Source organism: Arachis duranensis, chromosome 3, assembly GCF_000817695.3.
Source record: "Arachis duranensis cultivar V14167 chromosome 3, aradu.V14167.gnm2.J7QH, whole genome shotgun sequence".
NCBI classification, from domain to species: Eukaryota; Viridiplantae; Streptophyta; class Magnoliopsida; order Fabales; family Fabaceae; genus Arachis; species Arachis duranensis.
The window spans coordinates 124802442-124817682 of NC_029774.3; the positions used below are offsets into that span (position 1 = coordinate 124802442).

At 35.0% G+C, this 15241-nt stretch overlaps 3 protein-coding genes across 6 annotated transcripts; 1 reads left to right on the top strand and 2 right to left on the bottom strand.

Annotated features, from left to right (window-relative positions):
• The first annotated feature begins 220 nt into the window (after nt 1-220).
• Nucleotides 221-3365, top strand: LOC107481344 (uncharacterized). Its single transcript, XM_016101627.3, has 7 exons — nt 221-378; nt 495-636; nt 714-796; nt 1159-1245; nt 1492-1640; nt 2155-2286; nt 3081-3365. The coding sequence occupies exons 2-7, from the start codon at nt 498-500 to the stop codon at nt 3268-3270; spliced, it is 780 nt and encodes a 259-aa protein (XP_015957113.1). The 5' UTR covers nt 221-378; nt 495-497; the 3' UTR covers nt 3271-3365.
• A 517-nt stretch (nt 3366-3882) lies between these two features.
• On the bottom strand, nt 3883-7053 carry LOC107481343 (uncharacterized). 4 transcript variants are annotated; one of them, XM_021139144.2, is made up of 10 exons: nt 6760-7053; nt 6620-6651; nt 5722-6083; nt 5518-5551; nt 5239-5421; nt 5058-5147; nt 4836-4901; nt 4604-4695; nt 4346-4393; nt 3883-4258 (listed from the first exon to the last, which is right to left on the bottom strand). In XM_021139144.2, the coding sequence occupies exons 3-10, from the start codon at nt 5760-5762 to the stop codon at nt 4138-4140; spliced, it is 675 nt and encodes a 224-aa protein (XP_020994803.1). In that variant the 5' UTR covers nt 5763-6083; nt 6620-6651; nt 6760-7053; the 3' UTR covers nt 3883-4137. The 4 variants fall into 4 exon arrangements, with proteins under 4 accessions (XP_020994803.1, XP_052114722.1, XP_015957112.1 ...); XM_016101626.3 differs by having other exon boundaries at nt 3884-4258; nt 5732-6083; XM_016101625.3 differs by lacking the exons at nt 6620-6651; nt 6760-7053 and having other exon boundaries at nt 3884-4258; nt 5732-6396.
• Nucleotides 7054-7497: 444 nt separating this feature from the next.
• LOC107481137 (CRS2-associated factor 2, chloroplastic) lies at nt 7498-11582 on the bottom strand. The gene is given in 7 exon segments (XM_021139147.2): nt 7498-8134; nt 8614-8758; nt 8949-9076; nt 9480-9705; nt 10368-10495; nt 10923-11275; nt 11277-11582. Coding segments are annotated over 7 exon segments (1563 nt in total). The 5' UTR covers nt 11423-11582; the 3' UTR covers nt 7498-7697.
• Nucleotides 11583-15241: the final 3659 nt, after the last annotated feature.

Below are 15241 nucleotides of genomic sequence, written 5' to 3' on the forward strand. Positions count from 1 at the left end.
TTTTAGCATTAATTAATTGATCACTTAAATTTAAATGACGTCTTATATTAGAGTATAACTATGTTTTAGTGTATTTATTTATATTTTATTTATTATTTTATTATAAAATAATTATTTTAATTGAATTACAGTTAGACCAACAAATTAGTAAATCGGTTATTAAAATGGTTTGATGATGGGCTTGGTTTTAAGAATCGGTTTTATGAAAGTTTTGGATCAGGCGACACAAAACGGTATCCCCCGGTGTCGTTTAACACGTGGTTTTGAAAAGCAACAAGGTTACAGAGCTGACACGCTAGATCTTATAGATCCATCGGAACGAAACTAAGACCTTCGTTCCGCCATCTCCCCCTCATCGGAACTGCCGTCCGCCACCGGGTAACTCAACTAGTACCTTTGCCGCTTTCTATTCTCTCTCTTTTCTTTCTCTTACTAGAATTTCTCTCTCTCTCTCTCTCTGGTGTTTTCATTTCTCTTCTTCCTCACTCTCTCAGGCAATGGAAGAATTGGACCAGTGGAAGGAACAGCTTCTCCACTTGTGGAGCCTAGCTGAAGAGCAACTCCGGCAGGTTCCCCCAGTTCAGCTCTACGCCGCCGCTGCCGTCCTCGTTTTCACCACCCTGCTGCTCCTATCATGTCAGCCTCCCCATCCATATTCTCGTACATTTTTTGTTTTTGTCATTGGTTTTGATGATGGATTTTGTTGCTTGCAGTGCGGTTGTTGAAGCGTGCCAAGTCCAACACCATTGTATTGACTGGCCTAAGTGGCGCCGGCAAAACTGTTCTCTTCTATCAGGTAACAATCCCAAATTCCCAATTCACATGTTCTTTGGTTCATAGTTCAATTCATATCATATCATGTAGTTTCTTAATTATTGCCATTCTAGTTTGCTTTGCTAAATGAATTGTTGCTATCGTCTTGAACAAAAAGAATATTCATGGTTAGATAGTGAAACACTCTTGAGCAATGTTGTTACATTATCAGGTGCCATTAGATTGTTGAATAGAATATTGCTTTTTATGATTTATTGTGTATACTCTTAACTTCATTTCGTCGAATTTGTGTGTAAATGGAATTTCAGTACACTATGCAGCAAACGAACCTGCATTTCCCATGCTAATATAATGTTATTGATGTACTTCTTCTGACTCTATCAGCTTAGGGATGGCTCTATCCATGGGGGGACTGTTACGTCAATGGAACCTAATGAGGAGACTTTTGTTCTTCATTCTGAAACAACAGAGGTAAGACACTAGGCTTTTGCTCTTTAATACATGTACATGAATAAATAGAATTAAACATGATTTTCGATGTGTATTTCGTTGTGCTTCCCATTCTGTATGAAAATGCCTTAGTTATTCTTCAAACCACAAGCCTTGGATGGGTAGTCAAGTTATTTGAAATTATGTCTATTTTATTTTTCTTATGCTTGTTTGTTGATTGTGGAATTAAACATACTAGAACTGATCTTGTCTCTTGTTTCTTTATAGAAGCGGAAGACAAAACCCGTTCATGTTGTCGACGTCCCGGGACATTCTCGTCTTCGCCCCAAATTGGATGAATATTTGCCTCGGGCTGCTGGCATAGTTTTTGTTGTTGATGCTTTGGACTTCTTACCAAACTGCCGTTCTGCTTCAGAGTAATTCCTTTTGCACCGAGTACATATTTCTTAGGGTAAACCACCAAAAATACACCTGAATTATCTTAACATTGACAAAAATGTTCCTAAATTTTGTTATTGACAAAAATCCTCTCAAATAATTTAAAAACATGCCAAAAATGTCCAATTTTGATCAAAGACCTACTCCATTAATGGAAAAAATGTGACATGGCTAACGGAGCATTCAACGTGGGAAGTGACACTATAACATTTTCCGTTTGTCACATCGCTCTTTTCCGTTAACGTAGAATGTTTCAGTACATAGATGTGCATTTTTGTCACATTTTTAAATAATTTGAGGATACTTTTGTCAATAACAAATTTCGGAGGCATTTTTGTCATTGACAAAATAATTTGAGTGCGTTTTTGGTGGTTTACCCTATTTCTAATGAGCTTGTAGTAAGCATTAGGCATGTGGCATCAAGCATTAAATAACTTAGTGATCATTTATCATATCCTGATGAAGTAGTTCCTAATTCACTTTCCTTCACAGGTATCTATATGATATTTTGACAAAGGGAAGTGTTGTGAAGAAGAAGATTCCATTGCTTATTCTCTGCAACAAAACAGACAAGGTCACTGCTCATACGAAGGAGTTTATCCGCAGGCAGATGGAGAAGGAAATGTATGTTCTCAACATTCAATCTTTTATATGCTATGCTTTGATTTGTTCATCGATTACTTTATAAGTGCATATTGTTGGAGGATTATGTGAGGCTGCCAGCTGTTGTGCAATGATAAAGTTGTTACCTCATGAACAGTGATCACAGGTTCTGGCTGGTCATCTAAATTCCCTCTCTGCTCAGGGGAAAAGGTTGTTGACATCTGGTCATCCCCGCTCCCCTGAGCTCACATGACTTGTAGCCTAGAGCATAGAGTTTAACTTCAGTTGACTTATTATAATTTATATGTTTAATAGTTCAATATGCGATTACAAATTGTCAATCAATTATCAAAGTCATAGGAATATTCTAAACAAACATATACATAGATAGGAATAATATTGTTCTTTGTAGTGAATGTTGGGTTAGGGCTTAGAGATAAGAATGTTGTGGTGGATGAGAGGACATCTGGAGAGAGGTTAGACAGGATTAATGTCTTAAGGGAAGAGTTAATAACACCGAGTGAAGAAAAGATGTTTGGTAATAGAAACTCCAATATAGTACTTTTTGTTGTGAGAAGTTCCAGTGACCTAGTTTGAAAAGTATATCAGATGGAAGATGTCTCAAATAACAAGGGTCAAAGCCTTAGAGGAGAATACAAATTGAAATTTAAAAAACAATCATTAAGACAGACCTGATTCTAAATGGATTTATTGAAGCTGACCTTATGGTGTTGTTTGATATCCATTTAATTATAAGAGCTTTTTTGTTTCTCCCTTTTTTTGTCAACATTGTGATGACACTAATTATTTTACAGTGACAAATTACGGGCATCAAGAAGTGCAATATCGGCAGCGGACATTAAAAATGAGTTCACCCTTGGGGTGCCTGGAGAACCATTTTCTTTTACCCAATGTTACAACAAAGTTACAACTGCAGATGCTTCTGGTTTAACTGGAGATATATCTCAGTTGGAACAATTTATCAGAGAATATGTAAAGCCATAGCTTGATCTTATGTATGGAAAATTATAGATCATGTTGGGATCGACAAGGTGATTAGATAGTTGAAATCGTATTGATTGAACTGTATTTTGATTAAATGAGTTGCATAGTTGGGATTTATTACTGAAGGATACATTTCCAATTGATCATTTAGAGTTTGTTTAGGTGTCATTAAGTTAGAAAAAAAATTTAATGACAAAAAAATCTTTTAATTTTTTAATATGTTTAGTAAAATTTTAGTAAAAAAATATTAGAAAAATAGTAAATATTTTTTAGAAGTTATAATTTATATTTGTTTTAATTTTTTTAATTAAAAAATATTTTTAACATAATAAATAAATAAAGTGTTTTTATATTGTTTAAAAGTTTTTGTAATTTTTGGATACTGAATCTAATTGAAGGATTTTATTGTACAACTAGGAAGATGATTGAAAATGTTTAAATTATAGGAAATTAATTGAAAATTAAGTGTAATTGATATTTAGTTTTCGACTCCACAGAATAATTTTTGTTGTGTAAAGGCAAGTAAACTTCTAGATAGAACTTGTTTACATCATGGCTGACAATTTTTTTTTTAAGGCATAGTTTGTTCTTCAAAGTTTTGATATATATTACTGTATTAAAATTCAACTCATCATTCCAGAACAGTGTTGCTCAGACTCAAATCGTACTCATATACAGTTAGTTTTGAAATAGAAAAACAATTTACACTAATTTTGAAATATAAATTTTCGTCCCTTATCTAAAAAAATGGAACAATCTATGAAAATTTGCTATTCTTTTTGGTGTATCGTATGGTATTGCCTAAACCTAATCCATAGAAGGCCAAGACCAATGGTTGATTAACATTGTGGATTAATCATTAATGTTCTACCAGGGAACAAAACGGCAGGACCCAGGAAACGATCTTGATAACCAATAATGCTTCAGCCTCACTAGTATGGAGAATATGCCGTAGCATGGAATATGCATTAAAGCCACGGCTAGGTACCTGAAAAGTCCAAGAGGACAAAACAAGAGATTAATAATATTGTATAATTGTATTCATTACACAACATATTTTTCATTCAAAACATACCATAACGGTGCAAATGAGGATGACAAGTCAAGAAAAGGATAAGGCCACCTGTAACAATTAAGGGTGTCAAACTAAACAAATCCAAAATCTTAAAAATACCTATTTTTCTTAATCAATTAATTTAAACTTTTGCCCAAAATGATATTTTTTTTAAAAGACATTAATAAATTATAATAAATGTGGCATTTTAATTGATATTCCGAAAAAATTTCTCAAGATGTTATGTATAATCAAAACAATGGGTAAGTATGCTTTTACCACATTGAAACACAAGCATGGAGGATCCACTGAAAAATCACAAATATGCACGTCCACAGCATAAAATATGCAAATCGAAACTTTGGAAATCTCTGCATGTTTAAGAATAAGTATTTGTGAGTTTAACCATTTGAACACGTTACATGTCCAAAAACAATAATTATAATGAAATTGACAAAATTAATAAGAAAAAAAATGCAAACATTTATAAAATTCTAAAATCTAAACTCACCATGCAATTCAGTGTTGTGTCACCGAGCAGGAAAACAACGTTAATGGAATGCATGAAAAACATAAACTGCAAGGTAGAAAAAAGTGCAAATGTTTTCAGATGAAAAAACATAGTCTTTGGCTGTGCAATGCAATGCGAATTGTTAGAGAATATAAAGATTCACGTGCCTTCTCCTATCAATTTAAGCTTTTGAAGAAGTGGCTTCATGACACCCATACTTACAATATCGAGATTGTAGTCTTTGGCTGTCAGCAACGGATAGAGGATAAGCCAGAACACAGTGTCAGTGAGCATTACAGCACCTGCACAAATCTATATATTCAACAGATAATGAAAAATTAAGTTAAAAGCCTTCTAAGTTTGATGAAAAATGAAAAATGTATTCCAAAATTTTATCAGTCACCTGAAAAATTATTTGGAAAATGTAACCCCATGCACCGGCAATTTCGCGAGCATGGGGATGCTGATGAACATTTGGACTCTTGGGAATGCCTTGCTCTGCATCCAAATAAGCATGATTCACTGTGCTACCTTCAATTTTATTTTGTTTATAATAACATCCATAAAAGGAGAAACATGATCCAACCTGAATGTGAAATTGAGAGCAAACATGTTGAGTTTTGTCCTACAATTCATACTAAAATAATATATATAACAAAGATTTGGACATTTGAATTGTTACCCCAAAGTAAATGATGACCAAAACAAAGGTCCATCTGTTCAGCACAAGAAAAGAAAACAAAATAATACAATCAGAACACTTGCAAAAAAAATGAAGGAACAACAAATAAAAGTAAGGGTCATTAGATAGCTTCTAATCATTCTTCTTAACTACTTAATGAATTAATAAAATCTTTGGTCATTTTGTAATTAGGAGAATGGTTACCGAAGCTTACTGAGTGTAGAAGTAAAAAATTTCTGCTCCATCGGCCGCAACGTTGGCGATGATCAAAGCCAAAAGCACAAGAAATGAAATGATTCTGTAACTTAGCAGCCAAGAAGGATCAATTCCAATAAGACATGTATTCCATGCTTCATCTTCATAAACCAATGAAGCCGGTTCTGGCTGATCATCTGTGCTCTCTGGCTCCGATTGATCGAATCCTTCGTATCTCCATAGTAGATAAGATGCTAAAGCCATAGAGGAGAAAATCCATAGTACACACAAAAAGAACCTCCAATTCAACCAATAACTTGATACAGTAGTATCTGCACTCATGGTTGGTTGCCAAGTATGGCCTTCAGATCCTGCCATGAAACTCATGAGTAATGGATACTAGCTCGGTTCGCAACGAAGTATATATGTTCTTGGAATCTTGGTGCTATTTTTTCTTAAGGCTCTATGAACAATGGTGGCAGCTTCATGCATTAGGCCACCATTTTTATTGAAAAATTCTCAATCTACTCAACTCTCACAGCATGATAAAATGAAAAACTTAGCAAAATTCTGAAGAGATATATCAGAAAAACCAAAATCCCAAACGAATCAAGCATGGTATGATATGAATTCCCTTGTGCATTTAAAAATCATGCATAAAGAAAGTTCAAGGCGAAAGGGCCATGATTGTATGAAGTAAAATAGATGGCTAAGAAAAGTATCAAAATCCAATCAGCTAAAAGAATGCATTTTTTTCAAACTAGCAAATAATAAAAAAAAGAATCCATTTTTTCAAACATAAATCGGCTAAATATATGATGTGATGATTGTTGCTCTTCAAGAATATATAAACTAAGGTGTAGCATAAAGGGAACCAAAAATAAGAAGAATTAAGCAAAAATTAAACCTGGATTCCTTGCTTGTGATGAGGTGTTTCACCTAAAAGACCCATAAATAAAGTTCAATACTTGATCAAAAATGAAAGGGAGAAAAAAGAAAATTGGATGATTCTTAATGAAGTGGAAGAAAAGTGACAGTAGCACTCACTATTGATAAGTAAAATTCAGAAGGAAGAAGAAGATGCTTTGCTTTGCTTTTTTCCTTTAATGGATTATGTGAACATGAAGGGGAGAGAGGGAGGGAGAGGAATCCGGTTTTGTGAACCATACAATTCCACAAAACCCCTAACACAAGGAATTTGCAAATGGGAAAAAAGGGTATATGCCTTTTGTGAATTGTTACATTACTGGGATTACAGAAGAAGAGAAGAATATGAATCATCTTCGCTATTATAATTGTAACTAAGAGAAAGACACAAACAAAGAACACGTTTTGTCTTAATCTAGCCACCATAACTTGCATTTCATACCTTTTTATTTCCTTAAACACAAAGTCAGTTCATGTTTTTCAACTTTCAGTTCCCACGTCACAGTCAACGTCACGTGTCAAATTCTTGCATTTATGAATAAAATGTCTACTTTGATAAATTTAAGTATTCTTGAAGTTAATAGAGTACGTGTTAGATATAAGCTTTTAAAATTTTATGTATTAAATATATTGGAAAACTATTTTTTCCACTATATTTATGAATAAAAAATTGAATGAGAAGTTTCCTTATTTTGGTACTATTTTATTCACTTGTTTATTTGGATCCAATTTAGTACAAAAGATAGAGACACTTTTTTTTCTTTTTTCGGTAATTACCTTATAAACCATAAAAATGCTGTCACCACTCACCACACGTGTGGTAATTGTTGCAAACGTAACATAGTTGTCGCGCAAATATAAACGATGAAACAAAGAATATTGGAGATGAATGAGAAATTGTATATTTGCAGCTAACTATTTTTTTCTCACACTAAAGAATTTTTCCCCCTTTTTCATGTTTATTCCCTCTCTTTTTACATTTCAGGCATGATGCACCCTATTTTCGCTCAATAAACAAGATCTTCATGTTGTGCTAGAAATATATATTATAAAAGGCATTATTCTTCTAGTTTTGGTTTCAGCTTGTTGACAACAAAATCAATAGGTAATGATCCGGGTTCCGCAGATGAGTCCACAACATCAAACAAGTCATCTTCAAGGAAATCATCATCATTGTCGACATCGCCTTCGTCTTCAGTAGCCAAGCCATCCTGACTGGAATAGCTGTCTTCTATGTCATCTTCAAAGCTTGCAATTGAACCTTTAGCATCATTCTCATTAGATAAAATCAATGCTGGATAGGAGTGCTCCACGGCCTGCGAAACCCCTTCGAATTCTTCTACCTTCTCCAAGAGGGCATCAGGACCAAGATTGAACTCATCCAGCAACAAAGCTTTGCTCGACTCGATTGCACGCTTCCACAGAGACAACATTTTTGGGCTTGTGTTCACCACGTTGCCCTCATGTTCAGATTGATTATCATCTTCAGTCTCCCCTGATAAAGATAGTTAAAGACATCATGTTGAATTTGCATAGCCACCAATAATTTAATTTTAGGGTGTGGTCAGGCAGTACTCAACATCTAGACAAACTAAAACACCATTATACATCATAATTATCTATGGTTTTGAAAGAAAGATAAATGACAATTACAAAAGGATACTCATGGGAATGAAAAACCATTATGACCATATACTAAGAATGCACTTGTCCTTTTCTTCTTCGTTAAACTTATTTCATGATACGCTTCCACACAACAATGACAACAACAACAAAGTCTTATCTCACTAAGTAGGATGGGCTACATGGATCAACGACACCATTGTCATGTATCATGTCTGTAGTGAGACCGTTCACAGACAGATATCTCTTGACCAACTCATGATATACATCCACACAACACATGTAACTAAATAAAATGTACAAGAATTCCAATAGGATAGGACATGCAAACAAAATGGTTCAGTTACACACCTGTACTGTCCGAATTCCCTGTAATGCCAGCTTCTGAAGGACGAGAAAGTGGAGGAGGTTGTGGGAACATTGATTTCCAATCTTTGCCTCTCCACATCAATATTTGTTCATCATCAAAAGACAGCAGAACACAAGGAACCAAATCCTGCCAAAACAAGATGATCAAAATTCATGCAGAGTAATACTCCTAATGGTTGTTGGCAATGCTTATGCCGCTTATCTAGATACTTAAAGGCCTTTTACCACAAGTAAGCTAGAAGAGGTTGCCTACCAAAGTAGATTGCTCCTGGTTTCTCGTATTTACGAACATAAATAAATTAGTTGCTATTTGATACCTTAAGCTTGGCACCTAATTTCTTGTAGTCGCTAGGCTCCAGTCCCTTGCAGTCAATCTTCGCCAAAGGGCTTCCTTCAAAAGCCTCTCTGACATCCTTTACAAGCGAAGTGTAGACTCCATTTTTGGCTGCAACATTGCATAACCAAATTAAAGGTTTAATTTTAGAAAGAACCATAACTCAGTTTCTTTAATGGACTTATACAATTAGACTAAAAGAGAAGTGCATTATCAATAATAACTCTAAATTAAAAATAGGCTTAGCAGGATGAATATCCATATAGATAAAGAAATGCAAAACATTATGCCACTTATCTTTTTTGCTTTGACTTGATTTTGATTTCCTTTCCCCAACTACAAGATTTGGACTATATTCTTCAGCTTGTTTTATTGAAACATCTAGTTTTCTTATCATACTCAGTCTACTAACCAAAAGATTCTCCTTCTTGACAAGCCCATCATTAGTCAAATGCCTATAATATGGTTAAATCTTTTAGAGAAGAGTGAAGATGATAATCACAGTGGACATTACCTAATTTACATATTGGCAAAAGACTTTTCCCTTTCAGACGTAGTTCCTCAGCTTCAGATTTTGTTAATCCTCCTGGAGCAGCTTGTATAAGTTTTGGGTAAACAGGTGCAGCAGGCTTCCAGAGCATCACTGGATACAGTGGGCGTGTACTATAGTTGTAGTTTCTTCCACGGAAAAGATAAACAACACCACCAACTCTAAGAATTATTTTCCCCCCTGTTTTATCCTGTCATAGCATATAAAGGGGTTCAAAACAAAAACAAAGAAAGATCCTATGATTAAGTTATATGCATGGTTTATGCTAGGACACTGTGGTTATGGTTTGCTCCATGTAAGTTGAACCCATCTAGTGGGAGTAAGTAAACTTGATTTTTGCCATTACCAAAACATTTCAACAGGATAAAAATGCAATGCCTCAACTAAACAGGTGATATCAAAACATTTCAACCGGATAATGCTATTTCTATTTACAATTTAAAAGAAAACAAATACAAGTGTGGAAAGAGATAGAAAGGCTATAAGAGCCCTACTATGCTGGTCTCCCTCATAAAAGTCAACTCTTTCGGTGCATGGGTCTCAATACAACTGTATTAGTCTATGCATCAATCAAGTCTTCAGCATTCTGACTGGAGGTCACCCAGCAAGAGGATCAGAGAGCATCCCTCATCACCACCATCCAAGATAACAACTTAACGTTCACATAAAAAACAAAAGTTTCCGATTAATGTATTTTGATTTCCAGGATATGATCTGCCTAGAGCAACCTATTACCAGGAATGATATTGTGAAAGTTTTGGCAACAAAATCCTCAGATATTGAGTTAAGAAATGTATACTCATGAACAACAAAGAACTAGGAATCTATTTTTGCAAAAATGAAGATGGATACCTCAATGTGGTGACAGACATTTTTCATATCTACAGTTGGAACCCCTTTACAACGAATTTTACAGACAGGGCTACGCTTCCAATGCGAATGTATCAACTCCAACATGTTATGTGTTAATCCATCCCTTCCTAGGCCAGCAAATATTGAAAAACCATTAACACAAAACCTACCCCTTAACACATAAAAGCCAACCCATAACAGATATATCTCAAATAACATAACACACTTAACCAATAACCAAAATAACTCATCAATTCGATATCATAAACAACAACAATAATAAGTAAACAACACTCTCAAATAGTCAACATAAGTAATTCTGATCTATTTCACAGTTCAACAACCCATTTAGCCTTCGAGCTGGTTCCGTGTGGTAATGATTGTAGGAGACAAAATGCAGAGAAGCCAACAAAGTAGGGTCAATGAAAACCTGTATCTAACTATCCGAGTGTAGACAGTCTCCAAAATCAGCCATAAAGTTCGATTAAGCCTAATCACCTAATTACATTCTATGAAATCTTAAGCAGCAGAAAGGAAGGAAAAAAGGAAGCTCACCGAGATTAACCTGGCGATTATCAGAGACCATAGGCTTAACAAGCATCCTTATCTCCCATTTCCTCAAGGGGTCGCCGAGTATCTCCTCCCTCGACTTCCCATCCCTGGAGTATTGACCAAGCTTCAATGGCTTCGCCATCTCCAACTGCTTCACCCCATTGGTATCGGGACGCGGCGGGTTCAATGACTCCAGCAGCCTCACCTTCTTCTCCTTGTCCTTCTTGCTCTTCAGCGGGGCCTTCCCCGTCCACGGCCGCGGCATCGTGGGCGGGGCGAATGGCAGGAACGCCGGCTCCCTGATGGCGATGGGCTTCTCCTTCGGGGTCTCGGAGTAGCTGAATTGGAACTCGAAGAGGGGGATATTTGGGGATAGGGATTGGTGGTTGGGGGGTGGAAGAAGGGTGAGGGGGCGTCGGTGGTGGTGTGGAGGGGAGTGAGGAGAAGAGGTTTCCCCCTGAAAGTGGTGATGGTGATGGTGATAATGCTACTACTACTACCATTGATTTTCAACTTGCATCAAACCTCACACCAATTCAGGGATACTTCATACTCGCAGATACTGCTCTCCACAATCATCCACAACATACAGATAGATATTTTCACTCTCTTTTCTTTTGCTGACTGAAGAACAAGGACAAAAAAAGAAAAAGACACAAACACTAATCTCTACTTTTTCTTTTGGTGATCAACAGCAAACTCTCTAACTCAAGTTAAAAACGGTATTTTACTGTATTATTTGATAACGAGGAAGTTTAGGTGAATAAAGTAAATGTTGAACATTATGAACAACGGTTTAAAATAAAAATTATTTAAATCAGATTAATAATTAATTAAATTTATTTAATTTTTTTAATTTGAATAATTATGATTAGTTAATAATATTTTAAAATATACTGTGATCTCTTTTCTTTAATCGTACCGTGACCATAGGCAGCTCCCATCACCACCGGAGAGAGCTGCAACTCAAGCTGATCGACGAAGTCGCAATTGTGTCAAGCTGTAATTCTTACAAATGTTATTAGGAGTAGTTATTATACTAGGTAGGCAGATGATTATTTTTATTATTGGATAAAATTATGTAAAATCCAATTCAAATCAAATAAACGTCCAAATTAAAATGAAAATAACCATCCGCCTATTGAGTAAAATGAACATCCAGCCTATTGCATATGAAAACAGTCGTAACACTCTATTCCATGTGTTTCTGATATTGTAATACTCTGTTCCATGTATCTCTCAAGAAGAACAGTTACCAGGAGCGTCGGGAACAGCTTAGGGCTGACAGTGCGACGAATTCGGTTACGCGGGGGAGCAACGACGCGAGATGGGTTGCTTCTAGTGGGCGACTGTGGCAGCGACGACGAGGGCACAAGGTAGACGAAATGTCAGCAGGGGATGGAGATGATACGGCCCAGTGATGGTGCAACAGCAATGAAAAGGTGGTGATACAGTGGAGATGCGACGGTGCTGCAACGGTGGAATGCGGTTCAGTAGTTTTTGCGTTTTAAGAGGCTGCGTTAAAAAATTAGGATTTAGTGTGGGTGAAATTAGGTTATGGAGTAGTTGAAAGGTGAAAGTGAATTTTGGGATTAGGATGTTTTGACTGAATATTGGGTTATTATTATTATTATTATTATTATTATTATTATTATTATTATTATTATTATTATTATTATTATTATTATTATTATTTTTAAGTTACAATCTTAATTTTAGACCTAATTATTCTTTTTTTATAGAATCTAAGAGGGCGCTCTTTGCTATGAAACAAGAATGAGTTTATCAAATCTAGAGTTTGATTAGAAATTTTCAAAGTTTGTCAAACTAGTTAGGTTTTCGTACAATCTCAAATACAATGAACAACTGATTCTTGACCAGAAAAATATCGTGGATAGCTATCCGTCGGTGAGATGCCCCCCATGAAATGAAAAGCAGTCGTGGATAGAGTCTCCTAAGACAAAGCTAGGCCAAGAAATTATGTTTTTCGGAACAAGCTGACATCAAAGTCAAGGTCAATTTTCCTAGTCCTCCCAACCAAACTTCTTCTTACCGAGGCACAAGTAACCACTACGAGAGTTTTGTCATAAACCTTTGACATCGCACCAAACCAAAACCATCTTACTATTGAACCTGCTTGCACATCCGGATTATGGAAAAGAATGTTGCCTTGCAAAACCTGGTTTAGAGGATAATAGATATTTTAAAGTGCCATTGTCCAGATGACCAAAGATTTAAAATCCGGAAATCCGAATCAGAAACATGAACATAATCCATCTCATGACAAAGCTGCCCCTCTTTTCTTCAATTAGAAAACTAAAAGTTCTGGTTTAGATCCTCAATACACCAAACAAAACAATCCTTCAACAAATAACAAGTTATATATATATTCTTCCAAACATAAGAGCCGTGTTTCGAAACCGACTGAAATAGTCTCTGAGAGAGGAACAATATTTTTTCACCAAGAATTGAACCCATAACTTGTTTGGATGATGAAAAAATTGCTAAACTAGCTTCTCAAAAAGAGTAACATTAGTACAAAATGGATCTCGAATTCTCCAACCACCAAACTTTTTAGGAGTGACCAACACCTTCTAACTAACCAGATTCATGTCTCTACCATTAACTTGACTTTTTTAGAAAAAGCTCTGTATCATAGATTCTATCTTATTGGATATCAATTTAGAGAAGAAAGATACTTGCATGCAGTAAGAAAGAATCGCAACCACTACTGAATTGATCAAACATAGTCTTCCTGCCTTGTTAAGAAATCTCCCTTTCCAGCTGACCAGCTTCCCCAGAGTTTTGTCCAAAACATCATTGAACGCTGCTCGCGTCACTCGAGAGTGACTAAGGGTAACCTTTAGATACTTGCCCAAGTTTTGGACGAATCTGATAGATGACATCTCAGTAGAAATCTCTTTTTTTATTGCTGAAATATTCTTAAAGCATAGCACTTTAGATTTCTACACATTAACTTTCATTCCAGAAGATTTGCAGAAGTTATCCAAAGTAACCATTACATTTTAAACTTGTAATTTTTCAGCTTTATAAAAAAGAAACAAATTATTGACAAATATCAAATGAAAAATTTTTAGACCCTCTTAAAAATATTTAACCGACTTCCACAAATCCCTATCAACTTGATGATTAATAAAATAGGACAATCTCTTTATACACAACACAAACAAATATGATGATATCAGATATCTTTACTTGAGTCCCCAACTAAAAATAAAGTTATTTCATCTCTCTCCGTTAAACAAAAATAGATAACAAATTTAGTTTTTATATATACAGATAAGGTAAAGAATTTATAAAACACGTATTTCATATCAACAAAATAATTAATCACTAATTATAAAAACCTTTTAGACGATGTGTTTTTATTTTGGATCTTGGGCTATGTAAAACCCATCAAAGATAGTATAATGTACCCAACGGTTGGATTGTTGACCAGGTATGTTATTATTATATTTTTGGTATATTATTATTATTATTATTATTATTATTATTATTATTATTATTATTATTAAACTCGTGTAATGTACGGATTTATATTTAAATTTGACATATTAAATTAAAAATAATATTTTATAATCATAAATTTTTTAGTTTAATATAATACGATCATTGTCATTATATAATAAATAGAGCAATTTACCCAAATAAAAAAATTTGGTTAAAGCTTTACTCAAATACACAAAACAGATTTCACTTATGTTTTTGTGCAATTTCCACTTTATGTAAACCGTGGTAAGCTACCACGGTTTCTGATTATAACGTAAACCGTGGCAAGCTACCACGGATTATGCTTTTTCTGTTTTGTGTGTAAACCGTGACAAGCTCCCACGGTTTACAAAGAGAGAAATATAACCATAAACCGTGGCAAGCTCCCACGGTTTATGAAGAATGCGAGCTGCACGTAAACCGCTATGGCTTACCACGGTTTACGTGTGAGTGCCTATATACATAATTCGCTGAAGCTTCTCACAGATCATTTGTGATACAAAGCAAAATTTGGGGGTTGTTGGTTTGAGAGAATCTGTGGAAAGTAAAGAAGGTTGGAAAGAGGTTTAGTTGGTGGAGTATGGAGGATGAGGATCGCTTGTACCGATTAAATGGCGTCGCTCACGTGGCTGGATACATCGACGCCGAGGTTAGTTATTATTATTATTATTAATATTCTTATCATTACTATTTATATAAATATTGATATTATTATGGTTATTGTTAGTAAAATTATTTTTTTACATTTAATTTTTGTTGTTATTGTGTGTGCATAGTATTAGTAGTGTTATTGTTATTATCATTATTGTTGT

Coding starts and splice junctions, on each gene's coding strand:
- LOC107481343 (XM_016101625.3), bottom strand. CDS start 6,099: ATGAGTTTCATGGCAGGATCTGAAGGCCATACTTGGCAACCAACCATG. Junction 4,696..4,835: donor ACACAACACTGAATTGCATG/GTGAGTTTAGAT, acceptor TTAAACATGCAG/AGATTTCCAAAGTTTCGATT. Junction 4,259..4,345: donor TCCTCATTTGCACCGTTATG/GTATGTTTTGAA, acceptor TGGACTTTTCAG/GTACCTAGCCGTGGCTTTAA.
- LOC107481344 (XM_016101627.3), top strand. CDS start 498: ATGGAAGAATTGGACCAGTGGAAGGAACAGCTTCTCCACTTGTGGAGC. Junction 637..713: donor CACCCTGCTGCTCCTATCAT/GTCAGCCTCCCC, acceptor TGTTGCTTGCAG/TGCGGTTGTTGAAGCGTGCC. Junction 1,246..1,491: donor TTCATTCTGAAACAACAGAG/GTAAGACACTAG, acceptor GTTTCTTTATAG/AAGCGGAAGACAAAACCCGT.